Genomic DNA, 15364 nt, shown 5'->3' on the forward strand with positions numbered 1-15364 from the left:
AGATAACACCGGCATATTATTCCACTCTTTTTTATTATTATTAACAATATTCTACTTTACGATTTTACACAAATAACTACTAACATTAAATACTTGTTAAGATATTTATTCCATTTTTAAAATCACTCATAAGAATTGCTACAAGGAAAGCATATACAGTGATATATATTACCAATAATTCTTTTAAATTTTCATAGTTATACCTACACAGTTTCGGAATCACTCAACTATATGGTTTCATACTGTCAAGATCCCTCCAATTTCCATATAAATTTGGATCCTACATTTGTCTAGACAACTGTCAATATGACACATAAGAATCCTAAGAGTGGACATTGAGGGATTCTAGAACTGCTTAGATATGGAACAACACAAATGAGAAGTATAATTAAGCAGTAGTATCTACACCAACAAAATGCACACTCATTTCAAAAATGATGTGTGTTGAAATGACCCATGTTGATTTGTAGAGAAAATTGTAGTCAAAAACCACTTGATAGTTATAAACCAAAATGTTTCATTCTGGAGCGAAAATACTCATAAAAATTGATTAAAAAAACTATCCAGTTTTAAGTAACTTAATAATGTGTTTACATACGATCATAATCTCAACTTGAATTCTTAATCAAGTACTATAACTTTTTTGTTCATTGTCCTCTCTAAGTATAAAGGAACCAACCCTTTAATCAAGTATAATTAAAAAAATGGTGTTAAATGATTAAGGTATAGAACAAACATTTCATATGTCTCAGGAGTCCTGAGCTGAAAATACTTTATTGTCCTCCCAGGGCCGCGGCTATCTTCTTCTGGAGTAGCTCCACTCCTAAACGAGGAGACAAACGTGGTAAAGTTTCCTGGAAAACAGAACAGTGTCAATATAAGAGACTGATATTTTTTGTCTTCAATATTTCGAGTCTTTTATTTTTCAACACTTATCAGGTGGTCATTGATATTATAAGAAAATCCCAGCAATACGATATGAGCATCATAAACTTGCATCTGGATTATAAATACGGTCATAGATCAGGCAAATTAGGTAACACACCTCACACAAGCTGCAAAAAACATACCGAGCTGCAATGTTTCTCCCCACTGGTGACAGTGCCTATGGGTAATCCTTAAGCCATAATGTTTCTCACGATGAAATAAAAAGAACCATAAAATCTAAGTGTGTTCTGAACCAAACAAGCAACCAATATGTTCAGCTAGAGCACCTAGCGACTTTGAAACGCCATCCTAATTAACCTCAGCTCAATTCAATCCAACATAAAAAGTTAGAAAAAACCGTTCAATGGATATACGATCCAGATTGCAGAACGAACGACACAAATGACTAGGTTTCATTCGATTTCAATCAAAATAAAATATGGGTTTTATCTATAAGGATTCTAAGGAACCCCTAGTTACACTCTTCCAATATTGAAGGCTCAGAGTCATATTGTTTCCATGTCTTCTTTCCTTGCCTGATTCACTTAGTCCAGTTATTATTACACATGCGGCATAGTCAACATTTGAAAACAGCATTAACAAATCAGTTTCAAAACTCAAAATGTAGGCCAAAATTAACCATTTCTCAACATGCTCTGAACCTCTGACAAAAAACAAAGCATTTCCAGTAGTCCTTAACCAAGCACTAAGTTTGACCCTTTTCTTTCGTCTTTGTAGCATTTCCAGAGCCTTAGCCTTGTGCATAGTCGGTGTCTTCGCCGATCAGTTTACAAAGCCAATTTTAAAGACCATACTCTAGATTCCAGAAAACAAAATGCTTACTCTAGATTCTAGACAATACTCAAAACAGCTTATTTACATGTCATAAGCTACCAAACATTACCACAAATACTTATATAAGCTTATATAAATGGATCCAAATCAATGGGCAATAGATAAATAAAAAACATCAGAAGAAACAATAATATGAAGTAGTGAGTGAAACAACAAACCTCAGTTCCATCCGAAAGCACTTTAGCCAACACAGGTATCTCATACTGATAAGCTTTTTCCCACTCCGGATTACTTGTTATATCTCTTATCTAATAAGAACACATAATCAAATCAAAAACTTCAAATTCAAACTCACACGTAAAAACTACAAGATAGAGAGAGAAACAGAGAGATGCCTGTAAATCGACGTCGGTAAGAGAATGAGGACCGGAGAGCAAGAATGCAGCTTGGAGCTTCTCTTTGAGACCATCGCACAAACAGCAACCGGGTTTTGAGTAAAGGACCAGTTTTCTAGAAGAAGGTGAAGATGAACTACAAAGAGGTTTGAATTTTAGAAATCTTTGAGTTTTTCCGCCGCCGGGTAACAACGCCGAGGGTCTTGCTATGGCTAAGACTGCCACCGCGCGTGCCACCGTCGCCATTCTTCTCTGTCTCAGGAACACTAATCGTACCACGTCTGAATTCGTTGATTAAAAATTTAAAAAATTTCAACCCAAAATCACTTCAGTGGGCCTGGAAAAGCTCATTTCTCAAGCCCAAATAGTTATTTTGGCATATGCTATTGACACCTCCATATTTTAATTTTAAAATAGTAAGATGGTAAATAACATTTGCTATCTATGAGCTAAGTTCGGACATTTTAAAATGGAATGGACTGGAATAAAATTACATTTTATTGTTATAATATTTTAAATATATCCTAAAGGTTTTTCTTGTCTTAACACAATATACAAAAATTGTATATGAAAATTTAGTGTATCTTGTATATAAAAATTAAGACCGGTTACATGAACTTTAATAAAATCATTGTCATATGGTTCGGTTTTAAAATTATTTGTGCAATATGGTTCACTTCAATAATCAATAGTTTGGCTTCAAAAATTCAGTATATATGTAACTCCCGCTATACCCCTTGTACTACTAACCTCCAATGATACAGAAAAATAAAATCCACAAAATATTAACTCTACAATACATCACAGATTCTCCAAAACATAAAGAAAATAATTTGGTTTTGACAAAAGTTTGTTACAAGTAAAATCTAGATAATCTTCTTTTTCTGAAAGTAGCGTCTCAGATACCATAGTTGCAACACCGAAACCGAAACACATACGCCAAGAGACATTATACTCAGCCAAGCAACTCTACCATTAGTTGCTTCACTAACTTCCCTCATCTCCGATTCCCTATACCAATGTCCACGAAAAAAGAAAGTGAACATGAACAATCTCATCGCTGACACAACACATATATAAGCGAAATCAATATCATAATGAACACAAGAGATTTTACCTATTCTTCAAATATATCAGATTTTGATGAATGGCTTTCACTGCTCCATCAAGTTTGCTTAGCTCAAGTTCAACTCCCTTGCGCCATTGTCCAAAACGATTCTCATTAAACACTTTTATATAAACAAATCCCGTATAGATATTACAAAGGCAATGATAAAGAGAATGAGTGAAATTTATTTATTACCTCAATTTTTTCTTGTTTTGCAACAGAGTCCCAATCTTTGGCAGAGATTCCAGTTTTCCAATCAAGGCTGATTGAGGAACCAGTTAGACTTTTAGTACTCATCCAAAAGCATGCAACGTAGTTACCACTCTCAGTAGTTGTAAATGCAAACTGACCTTGGGTGACATTTTCATTGTTGTGAAGATTATTTCCATATGGAGATGTTACCTGAGATAAAAGGGCAGGCATGTATTAGAACAACTGGGTTAATTCATTACCTCGGATAAAATTGTATTGAAACACGATTTTAGTCGGGTATAACTCAATTTACAAAACCAACTTGTAAATCTCAACTATTTTTACAAAATCATTCTTTCAAAAAATGTCAAATATTTTTCTAAAAATTTGTTTTCGGAAGCTTCCATTCCCCTCCCCTCCAAACTCCCAAACAAAGTCTTACCGTAAAAAGGACCACCATTTACCATTGAACTGCCATGTCTTTCGACTTAATCACTCCGCATTTACATGCCTCATGCTTGAGGGACTTTCTACCATCATCTTTTTATACCTAATCACTTCACACCTTGGAGAGCTGGCACTTAAGGAATTCTGGACTGATAGGGTTTCACCTTTAACTACTTGGACCATTTACATGCCTTGAGGGACTATGAACCATTAAGTTTATATCCTAATTTTACACCATTAAGTTTCAAGAGCAAGAAGAATTTGGTCCTAAATTTGCTAAAAACAACAAGACATGTGGAAGGAGCAACAAATTAGAGTTAGAAAATTCAACACAGATGCCAATTTGGTCCTAGATTTTATCCTCATTATCAAATTTATAATCTTAAGCTTAAAATTCAAACATAAAAGAACTCAACTTTCCATAAATAGAAGCTGGCAATTAATTTATATAAATAAAACTAATTAAGAGCATACATTGACCAAATAAAGCATTAAGTATTAAGTTCAAACAAAAAAAGAAAAGGATGTACATACCTTGGCAGAAATAGTAGGAAGGGGATGACCCTTGATATTCTCAGCAACAACATAGTAATCAGCTAAAACGACGACGTGTGTTTGGATTTCCTGCGACACACACTTAGTTCCCGAACTTGGGAGATTTAACCAAAGGGCCTTAGTTTGAGGGAGGCTAAAAAGAGAGACGAAGCATAACAGCAAAACCAGAGCGGTTTGGGTTCGAGAACTTGGGTTGAAGCTTTTTGCCATTTCCGAAAGACACGTTTGTTGACCGTGGGATAAGATAAGATACTCCGAAACAAAGAGGTTCGGATCTAACAGAGAAAAGGAAACCAAAGAAAAATAGTCGTCTAGTTTTTTTTTTATTATTACATAGTCTAGTTTTTATCGCCAAGATTTTGTTTTTTTAGTTTAAGTTAAATCTAAAATCAAAATTATTTTGAAAAAAAATTGTTTAATTAGCTTTTATTTAATTTTAAAATGATTTTAATTTAAATCATTAATGTTATTATATTATCACCAAAAATCATAGAAAATGCAAATAACCAACTTTAGAAAAAAAAATTATCCAAAAAACCAGGTTTTTGGAGAAATTACGAGGGTAAGCAGGTTTGGGAGGTGCCCTACACATAGGAGCCATCTCCCATGGCGCCAAAGTTATAAATTTTGTTCATATGCGCCACCCCAGGTGGCGCCATAGTGTTAGGGGAAATTAGAGTTTTGTGTGAGTGGCGCCTATGTACAAATTGTGTACATAAGAGCCATATGGGGTGGCTTCTATGTGTTAGGGTATTTTTCCACACATTTTCTTAGTCGTTTCTCATATTTTCTTCCATTTTTGCTGCCATGGCTGACTTGCCGGTTTTTAAGAGAGATGGTCATGTGTTTTTCTCTGCAGTGAAACCGCCGATTAAAATGAAATTTTGGAACATTCACTCCATGAACTTAATCAGGTTGTTGTCACGGAAAAAAGGATATTGATAGAAAACATTCATTAATTAAAAGGTACATTGAAAGTCATTAACATAAAATAAGAAAACTAAAACATCTAAGAAATTACAACGGTTAAAACAATGTCATTTGGTCCATGCATCATTTGAATGCAATCAATGTCGTATTCCACCTTATCCCAGAACTGTTATGTTTCTCCGGTCACGGCAGCAACCCTTGTTCTAAGCCTCTTGATGCTTCTGATTTGTTTGCCGGATTCGTACTCCCCCTCTAAAAAGGGCATGAGAGTCCTCTTGAGTTGCTCGATGGAAGAGATATTCCAAAACATAATCGGCATGAGAGGTTTGACTGGAGAGAATATTGTTAGAACAAGATTTGTTCTTATCAATTATCTTAGTTTTGATGATAACAATAATATGAATTTTGCTTAAGATAATATGGTACTCTAATCCAATGCAATTTCCCTTTCAGGAAATATATAAAGAGTACGCATAATTCAGCGCTCAGAAGTTGTGTCTCAAATGGTTCAGCATGCAACATCAGAACATGGTCTGGCAAGACATCAGAAGATGGTCGAAGCAGAATCAGAACATGGGTCTATGGAAGCATCAGAAGAACATGAGATCAGAAGCACTGAAGATCAGAAGATGGTATCACGCTCAGAAGCACTTCAAGGTCAGAAGATCAGAAGATGCTATGCACCAAGCTGTTTGACTCTGATGATATTCAAACGTCGTATTCACAAACATCAGATCAGAAGGAAGTACACGTGGCAGACTACGCTGACTGACAAAAGGAACGTTATAGCTACTAAAGGCAACGTCAGTAGACACAGCGTGAACAAGGCTCGAGGTAGTTGACAAAAGCGTATAACATTAAATGCATTGCTGTACGGAACACGCAAAGCATTAAATGCACTCAACGGTCATCTTCTCAAAGCCTATAAATATGAAGTTCTGATGAGAAGCAAGGTTAACGATCCTGAACAAAGACAATTCAAATTAACTTGCTGAAACGCTGTTCAATCAAAGCTCAGAATCTTCATCAACTCACTACATTGCTGTTGTAATATTTTAGTGAGATTAAGCTTAAACTGTAAGAGAAATATCACAGTTGTGATTATCGCTTTTAAGAAGCATTTGTAATACTCTTAGAATTACATTAAGTTGTAAGGAACTAGAGTGATCGTGTTGATCAGTATACTCTAGGAAGTCTTGGCAGTTGGCTGAGCAGTTTGTAACTAGAGTGATCAGGTTGATCAGTAGACTCTAGAGAAAGTCTTAGGAGTGAACTAAGCAGTTGTTCCTGGAGTGATCAGTGTGTGATCAGAAGACTCTGGAAGACTTAGTTGCGGACTAAGTGGAAAACCATTGTAATCCGTGCGATTAGTGGATTAAATCCTCAGTTGAGGTAAATCATCTCTGCGGGGGTGGACTGGAGTAGCTTCGTTAACAGCGAACCAGGATAAAAATAATTGTGCAATTTATTTTTATCGTCCAAGATTTAAAGTCACACTTATTCAATCCCCCCCCTTTCTAAGTGTTTTTCTATCCTTCAATTGGCATCAGAGCGCCGGTTCTAAGGTGCAAGCACTTAACCGTGTTTAGAAAAGATTCAGGAAGAGAAAAACGCTTCATTTAAAAGATGGTTGATGAAAGTGAAAAGACTACATCTACATCTGGCTCTGCTGAGCAATACAACGGTAACAATGGGTATACTAGACCGCCGGTATTTGATGGTGAAAACTTTGAATACTGGAAAGATAAACTGGAAAGTTACTTTCTGGGTCTAGATGGTGATCTATGGGATCTTCTGATGGATGGTTACAAACATCCAGTAAATGCCAGTGGCGCAAAGCTGTCAAGGCAAGAAATGAATGATGATCAAAAGAAGCTTTTCAGGAATCATCATAAATGCAGAACTGTTTTGCTGAATGCTATCTCTCATGCTGAGTATGAGAAGATATCTAACAGGGAAACGGCCTATGACATATATGAGTCCTTGAAAATGACTCATGAAGGAAATGCTCAAGTCAAGGAGACTAAAGCTCTAGCCTTAATCCAGAAGTATGAAGCCTTCAAGATGGAGGATGATGAAGACATTGAAAAGATGTTTTCGAGATTTCAAACTCTGACTGCTGGATTGAGAGTTCTTGACAAAGGATACACCAAGGCTGATCATGTAAAGAAGATCATCAGAAGCTTACCCAGAAGATGGGGTCCGATGGTGACTGCATTCAAGATTGCAAAGAATCTGAATGAAGTTTCTCTGGAAGAGCTGATCAGTGCCTTGAGAAGCCATGAGATTGAGCTGGATGCAAATGAGCCTCAAAAGAAAGGTAAGTCTATTGCATTAAAATCAAATATCAAGAAATGCACTAACGCTTTTCAGGCCAAAGAAGAAGATCCTGAAGAATCACAATCTGAAGAAGAAGATGAACTGTCCATGATTTCCAGAAGGCTAAACCAACTCTGGAAGACCAAGCAAAGGAAGTTCAGAGGCTTCAGAAGTTCAAGGAAATTTGAACGTGGAGAATCTTCTGATGAAAGAAGATTTGACAAGAAGAAGGTCATGTGCTATGAATGCAATGAGCCTGGACACTACAAGAATGAATGTCCAAATCTTCAGAAGGAAAGTCCCAAGAAAAAGTTTCATAAGAAGAAAGGTCTTATGGCAACCTGGGATGAGTCAGAAGATGATTCAGAAGATGAGCAGGTCAACTGTGCGCTGATGGCGACAGAAGATGACGGATCAGAATCTACATCAGAATCAGATTCTGAAGAGGTATTTTCTGAACTTACTAGAGATGAGTTAGTTTCCGGTCTAACTGAACTTCTGGAACTCAAGTCTCAGATCAGTCTCAAATACAAAAAGCTGAAAAAGCAATTTGAATTTGAAACAAAGAAGCTTGAGTTGGAGAATTCTGAATTAAAAGAAAAACTTTTAAAATTATCCAATAATGTTGGATCTCCTTCTAATTCAGAAAAATCCACTCCTAGTCTAAACCATATTCTGAAAGAATATGATTTAAGTTTCAGGAAGTTCTTATCTAGAAGTATTGGCAGAAGTCAGCTAGCTTCTATGATATATGCTGTGTCTGGAAACAAAAGAGTCGGCATTGGTTTTGAGGGTGAAATCCCATACAAACTTGAACCTGTTGATGAGATGAAAATCACATACAAGCCATTGTATGATCAGTTCAAGTATGGCCACTCACATGATATTAGGCACACTTCACATGCACAAAGTTTTCACATTACACACACTAAGAAGCATGTGACACAACCTAGGAAATATCATGAAACTCACATTAAGAATTATCATGTTGTTCCTCCTATTGCTTACAATGCTAAATCCAAGTTCAAACAGAACTTGAGAAAATCTAACAAGAAAGGACCCAAGAAAATGTGGGTACCTAAGGATAAGATTATTCCTATTGCAGATATCCTTGGCTGCAAGAAGGACAAAGCACAACATGTCATGGTACCTGGACTCTGGATGCTCGCGACACATGACAGGAAGAAGGTCTATGTTCCAAGACCTGGTGCTTAAGTCTGGAGGAGAAGTCAAGTTCGGAGGAGATCAGAAGGGCAAGATAATTGGCTCTGGAACTATAAAGTCTGGTAACTCTCCTTCCATCTCTAATGTACTTCTTGTAGAAGGATTAACTCATAACCTCTTATCTATCAGTCAATTGAGTGACAATGGTTATGATATAATCTTTAATCAAGAGTCTTGCAAGGCTGTAAATCAGAAGGATGGCTCAATCCTATTTACAGGCAAGAGGAAGAACAACATTTATAAGACAGATCTGCAAGATCTTATGAGTCAGAAGGTGACTTGTCTTATGTCTGTTTCTGAAGAGCAGTGGGTCTGGCACAGGAGATTAGGTCATGCTAGTTTGAGAAAGATTTCTCAGATTAACAAACTGAATCTGGTCAGAGGACTCCCTAATCTGAAATTCCAATCAGATGCTCTTTGTGAAGCATGTCAGAAGGGCAAGTTCTCCAAACCTGCATTCAAGTCTAAGAATGTTGTTTCTACCTCAAGGCCATTAGAACTCTTGCACATTGATCTGTTTGGACCAGTCAAAACAGCATCTGTCAGAGGAAAGAAATATGGATTAGTCATCGTAGATGATTATAGCTGCTGGACATGGGTAAAATTCTTGAAACACAAGGATGAGACTCATTCAGTGTTCTTTGATTTCTGCATTCAGATTCAATCTGAAAAAGAGTGTAAAATCATAAAGGTCAGAAGTGATCATGGTGGTGAATTTGAGAACAAATCCTTTGAAGAATTCTTCAAAGAAAATGGTATTGCCCATGATTTCTCTTGTCCTAGAACTCCACAGCAAAATGGAGTTGTAGAACGAAAGAATAGGACTCTTCAAGAAATGGCCAGAACCATGATCAATGAAACCAATATGGCTAAGCATTTCTGGGCAGAAGCAATAAACACTGCATGCTATATTCAGAATAGAATCTCTATCAGACCTATTCTAAATAAGACTCCCTATGAATTGTGGAAGAATAGAAAGCCCAACATTTCATATTTCCATCCTTTTGGATGTGTATGCTTTATTCTGAACACTAAAGATCATCTTGGTAAGTTTGATTCCAAAGCACAAAAATGTTTTCTTCTTGGATATTCTGAACGCTCAAAAGGCTACAGAGTATACAATACTGAAACATTGGTTGTAGAAGAATCAATCAATATCAGGTTTGATGATAAGCTTGGTTCTGAAAAACCAAAGCAGTTTGATAATTTTGCAGATTGTGATATTGACATATCAGAAGTTGTTGAGCCAAGAAGCAACGCATCAGAAGCAGAACCTCTCAGAAGCAAAGAATCGGAAGATCAAGTATCAGCTTCTCTGGAGGATCTAAGCATTTCTGAAGAACCATTTGTCAGAAGATCATCCAGACTCATCTCCGGTCATTCAGAAGATGTCATTCTTGGAAAGAAGGATGATCCAATCAGAACAAGAGCATTCCTTAAGAACAATGCAGACTGTCAATTAGGTCTTGTATCTTTGATCGAGCCAACTTCTGTTGATCATGCTCTAGAAGATCCAGACTGGATAATTGCTATGCAAGAAGAACTGAATCAGTTTACAAGGAATGATGTTTGGGATCTTGTTCCTAGACCAGATGGATTCAATATAATTGGTACAAAATGGGTCTTCAGAAACAAGCTCAGTGAGAAAGGTGAAGTGGTAAGGAACAAAGCCAGACTGGTGGCTCAGGGTTATAGTCAGCAAGAAGGGATTGATTATACAGAAACCTTTGCACCAGTGGCCAGGTTAGAATCTATTCGCTTATTAATTTCTTTTGCCACTCAACATAACATCACTCTCTATCAGATGGATGTTAAGAGTGCCTTCTTAAATGGTTATATAGATGAAGAAGTTTATGTCCATCAACCTCCTGGTTTTGAAGACTCTATGTCTCCTAATCATGTTTTTAAACTTAAGAAATCATTGTATGGATTGAAACAGGCTCCCAGAGCTTGGTATGAACGCTTAAGTTCTTTCCTTCTGGATAATGGTTTCACTAGAGGAAAAGTGGACACTACTCTCTTTTGTAAAACCTTTAAAAAGGATATCTTAATTTGTCAAATATATGTAGATGATATTATTTTTGGAACATCTAATGCTACACTTGGAAAGGAGTTTGCTAAGTCTATGCAGGCTGAGTTTGAAATGAGCATGATGGGAGAACTCAAGTACTTCCTTGGAATACAAATAAATCAAACATCAGAAGGAACGTATGTTCACCAAACCAAGTATGTGAAGGAACTTCTGAAGAAGTTTAATCTTCTGGACTGCAAAGAAGCCAAAACTCCTATGCATCCAACATGCATCCTAGGTAAGGATGAGGTAAGTAAGAAGGTAGATCAGAAGTTATACAGAGGTATGATTGGATCTCTTCTATATCTGACTGCTTCTAGACCTGACATTCTGTTCAGTGTTTGTTTGTGTGCTAGATTCCAATCAGATCCTAGAGAATCTCATTTAACTGCTGTTAAGAGAATTCTAAGGTATCTGAAAGGTACTACTAATGTTGGTTTAGTTTACAGAAAATCTAAAGAATACAACTTAGTAGGATTCTGCGATGCTGATTATGCTGGAGACAGAATTGAAAGAAAAAGTACTTCAGGAAGTTGCCAATTTCTTGGAAGTCACTTAATCTCCTGGTACAGCAAGAAGCAAGCAACCATTGCTCTATCAACCACAGAAGCAGAATATGTCGCAGCTGCTGGTTGTAGTACACAGATGCTCTGGATGAAGAGTCAGTTAGAAGATTATCAGATATTTGAGAGTAACATTCCTATATTCTGTGATAATACTTCTGCTATATGTTTATCTAAGAATCCTATTCTTCATTCAAAAGCTAAACATATTGAGATAAAACATCATTTCATAAGGGACTATGTTCAGAAGGGTGTTATATCTTTAAACTTTGTTGATACAGACCATCAATGGGCTGATATCTTTACAAAACCCCTAGCTGAAGATAGGTTTAAGTTCATTCTGAAGAACATCAGTATGGATTTATGCCCAGAATGAGAAGATGAGAAGTTCTCATGTATGAGTATCTTCTGAAATGAATGTGGAACATTTTTTTTTAATCAGAAGTTCTGATTGAATTCTTTTAGAAATTATGATTCGGTTATTACTAACGTTTCATTGTCTAAGTTGATTCAGAACCTCTTTTAAAGCAAAACAGCTGTTACGTTTTATCTCGGGATGGTAAACCTGTCGTTACTATTCATGGATAAGCGCGCGTGCAGTTGAAGGGACGCCGACCATAGGTAACTGTGCTAGTCACCTCATTTGTCTTTATTATCTCTCCTCACGTCACGTAACATTAAATGCTAGTCATCATTCGTTTCATTTTATTTTCTTTTAAATACTCTTCAAAATGGTTTTTGGTTTCCTATCTCTTTGTTTTCCTCTTAAAGTTTTTTTCTCTCTCTCTCTCTCTCTCTCGTTTTTCATTTCTTCTCTCAAAACCTAGCGTTCACCCTAAGTCTGTTGAAGCTCCATGACTCAAAGGCGACAGATCTCTGTGCATCTCGGGATGGCTCTTCTAATACCTCTCAAGTCAGATCCTTCTTTGATGTTGTTATCAACTTTCATCCAAAGACAGAAGACTTTCTTGAGTTGTGGGAAGATATGCTCAACTTCTATGTTGAGTTTCTTGACCGAATGTTGTATTTTTTAATTTTTGTAGTCATTTCCTCTTTGGAAATTCTACTTTGTATTTGCTAGGAATGTTTCTCATCTTGTTAAACATAGGAACCTTTTGTAATATCTTTTGATTATCAATGAAAAGTTTCTTTGTGTTTTACATTCCAGTAAATGTTTTCTTTTGTCGTTTTATACATCTGAATCTTTTTTAATATTCTTTTTGATGTTATGACAAAAAGGGGGAGAAGATAAATGATAAATGATTTGATTAAATCTATCAGTTGCTGGGTAAAGGCTCCCACACATTCACTAACAAGAACTGCAAGTTCTATATGGTTTAAGTGTTGTGCAGGTACACAGAAGTGAAGTGAATCTTCAGAAGCAAACACTAGAAGCAAAACCATAAGAAGCGTTATTCTGTAAAAGGAATAAGCTCTTGGAAACTGAAGCAAGCTGAGTGCTGTCAAGCTTCAGAGATCAGAAGCAAGAAAGAAGAATGAATCAGAAGCACTGATAATAGAATTTGAATATCATTGTCTATCCTGTTCTGACAAAATTCTATTTGCTCTGATACATATAATGTTATGGCTCTGATACATTATTTGCTCTGATACATTATATCAGCCTATATGGCTCTGATTCATATAATGTGTTCAAACATACATTTTATGTTCTAACTCGTTCATGCTGACTTTTGTCGTTTAGTTTTTGTTCTGTAACATTTCAGGATGTAGAGATGCTCTGATGATGCTCTGGTACATTCAACAATGTTCTGATACAAATCTAGCATGAAGTGATGATTGGTAGACATTCAAAGTTCTGAAGCTATCCGAGGGAAGCAGAAATCAGAAGATGTGAATGTTCTAAAAGATCCAGAAAACTCAAGTTCTGAAGCTGTCCTGAATGGAAGCAGAAATCAGAAGCTGTGAATGTTCTGAAGATCAAAGAAATTCAAGTTCTAAAGCTGTCCTGAATGGAAGCAGAAGTCAGAAGCTGTGAATGTTCTGAAGATCAAAGAAATTCAAGTTCTGAAGCTGTCCACGATGGAAGCAGGAATCAGAAGCTGTGAGTGTTCTAAGGATCTAAAGAAATTCAAGTTCTGAAGCTGTTCAATGGAAGCAGAAGTCAGAAGCTATGAATTCTCTGAAGGCGGAAGCTTATATGATCGTCTCTACCGAAATAATCAGGGAAGTCTTTTATCAAAGTTCTTCGAGTATTTATTTCAGGGGGAGATTATTTATCTCAGGGGGAGATTGTTAATCTCAGGGGGAGACATATTCATATGCTTATGCTATAGCTGTGTAATTTGTCTTTTGCCGTCTACTCTTTCTGATCGCAAATTCATATCATTTATATATGTTTTTGTCATCATCAAAAAGGGGGAGATTGTTAGAACAAGATTTGTTCTTATCAATTATCTTAGTTTTGATGATAACAATAATATGAATTTTGCTTAAGATAATATGGTACTCTAATCCAATGCAATTTCCCTTTCAGGAAATATATAAAGAGTACGCATAATTCAGCGCTCAGAAGTTGTGTCTCAAATGGTTCAGCATGCAACATCAGAACATGGTCTGGCAAGACATCAGAAGATGGTCGAAGCAGAATCAGAACATGGGTCTATGGAAGCATCAGAAGAACATGAGATCAGAAGCACTGAAGATCAGAAGATGGTATCACGCTCAGAAGCACTTCAAGGTCAGAAGATCAGAAGATGCTATGCACCAAGCTGTTTGACTCTGATGATATTCAAACGTCGTATTCACAAACATCAGATCAGAAGGAAGTACACGTGGCAGACTATGCTGACTGACAAAAGGAACGTTATAGCTACTAAAGGCAACGTCAGTAGACACAGCGTGAACAAGGCTCGAGGTAGTTGACAAAAGCGTATAACATTAAATGCATTGCTGTACGGAACACGCAAAGCATTAAATGCACTCAACGGTCATCTTCTCAAAGCCTATAAATATGAAGTTCTGATGAGAAGCAAGGTTAACGATCCTGAACAAAGACAATTCAAATTAACTTGCTGAAACGATGTTCAATCAAAGCTCAGAATCTTCATCAACTCACTACATTGCTGTTGTAATATTTTAGTGAGATTAAGCTTAAACTGTAAGAGAAATATCACAGTTGTGATTATCGCTTTTAAGAAGCATTTGTAATACTCTTAGAATTACATTAAGTTGTAAGGAACTAGAGTGATCGTGTTGATCAGTATACTCTAGGAAGTCTTGGCAGTTGGCTGAGCAGTTTGTAACTAGAGTGATCAGGTTGATCAGTAGACTCTAGAGAAAGTCTTAGGAGTGAACTAAGCAGTTGTTCCTGGAGTGATCAGTGTGTGATCAGAAGACTCTGGAAGACTTAGTTGCGGACTAAGTGGAAAACCATTGTAATCCGTGCGATTAGTGGATTAAATCCTCAGTTGAGGTAAATCATCTCTGCGGGGGTGGAGTGGAGTAGCTTCGTTAACAGCGAACCAGGATAAAAATAATTGTGCAATTTATTTTTATCGTCCAAGATTTAAAGTCACACTTATTCAATCCCCCCCCCCCTTTCTAAGTGTTTTTCTATCCTTCAAATATGACATGCCCGTTTCTTCTACGATACTCCGGTTCTGGTTCGAGACGCCATGTTGATCTCCAGGGTGGGGGCTCTGTTGTCCGGTGATCTCCATCTGACCTAATGCGAGACATTGTTGTGTTTGTGTTTGGTGTTTGTGTTTCTGTGTATAAATTCAACCCTAGGAACCCCTAATTTATAATAGTAGTGGTAGAAAAGGAGTACTGTTGCGTACTACTTACAAGCACGCCTAACTTGTATGATAAATGC

The 15364-nt window shown here is 36.7% G+C and overlaps 2 protein-coding genes across 2 annotated transcripts; both read right to left on the reverse strand.

Annotated features, from left to right (window-relative positions):
• Positions 1 to 550: 550 nt before the first annotated feature.
• LOC131630124 (uncharacterized) lies at positions 551 to 2417 on the reverse strand. The gene is made up of 3 exons (XM_058900915.1): positions 2118 to 2417; positions 1941 to 2030; positions 551 to 854 (listed from the first exon to the last, which is right to left on the reverse strand). The coding sequence occupies exons 1-3, from the start codon at positions 2361 to 2363 to the stop codon at positions 774 to 776; spliced, it is 417 nt and encodes a 138-aa protein (XP_058756898.1). The 5' UTR covers positions 2364 to 2417; the 3' UTR covers positions 551 to 773.
• A 347-nt stretch (positions 2418 to 2764) lies between these two features.
• Positions 2765 to 4732, reverse strand: LOC131630123 (transmembrane emp24 domain-containing protein p24delta3-like). Its single transcript, XM_058900914.1, has 4 exons — positions 4399 to 4732; positions 3421 to 3627; positions 3235 to 3311; positions 2765 to 3128 (listed from the first exon to the last, which is right to left on the reverse strand). Exons 1-4 carry the CDS (start codon positions 4627 to 4629, stop codon positions 2984 to 2986), a joined length of 660 nt encoding a protein of 219 aa, XP_058756897.1. The 5' UTR covers positions 4630 to 4732; the 3' UTR covers positions 2765 to 2983.
• Positions 4733 to 15364: the final 10632 nt, after the last annotated feature.

Source organism: Vicia villosa, unplaced genomic scaffold, assembly GCF_029867415.1.
Source record: "Vicia villosa cultivar HV-30 ecotype Madison, WI unplaced genomic scaffold, Vvil1.0 ctg.000650F_1_1_1, whole genome shotgun sequence".
Lineage (NCBI taxonomy): Eukaryota > Viridiplantae > Streptophyta > Magnoliopsida > Fabales > Fabaceae > Vicia > Vicia villosa.

What these genes read in the sequence shown, in the direction of transcription:
- LOC131630124 (XM_058900915.1), bottom strand. Translation starts at nt 2,363, where the DNA reads ATGGCGACGGTGGCACGCGCGGTGGCAGTCTTAGCCATAGCAAGACCC. An exon ending in TTACCGACGTCGATTTACAG is followed by an intron (nt 2,031 to 2,117) that starts GCATCTCTCTGT and finishes TGTTCTTATTAG; the next exon opens with ATAAGAGATATAACAAGTAA. An exon ending in TGCTTTCGGATGGAACTGAG is followed by an intron (nt 855 to 1,940) that starts GTTTGTTGTTTC and finishes TCTGTTTTCCAG; the next exon opens with GAAACTTTACCACGTTTGTC.
- LOC131630123 (XM_058900914.1), bottom strand. Translation starts at nt 4,629, where the DNA reads ATGGCAAAAAGCTTCAACCCAAGTTCTCGAACCCAAACCGCTCTGGTT. An exon ending in TTCCTACTATTTCTGCCAAG is followed by an intron (nt 3,628 to 4,398) that starts GTATGTACATCC and finishes CTTTTATCTCAG; the next exon opens with GTAACATCTCCATATGGAAA. An exon ending in CTGATATATTTGAAGAATAG is followed by an intron (nt 3,129 to 3,234) that starts GTAAAATCTCTT and finishes ACATTGGTATAG; the next exon opens with GGAATCGGAGATGAGGGAAG.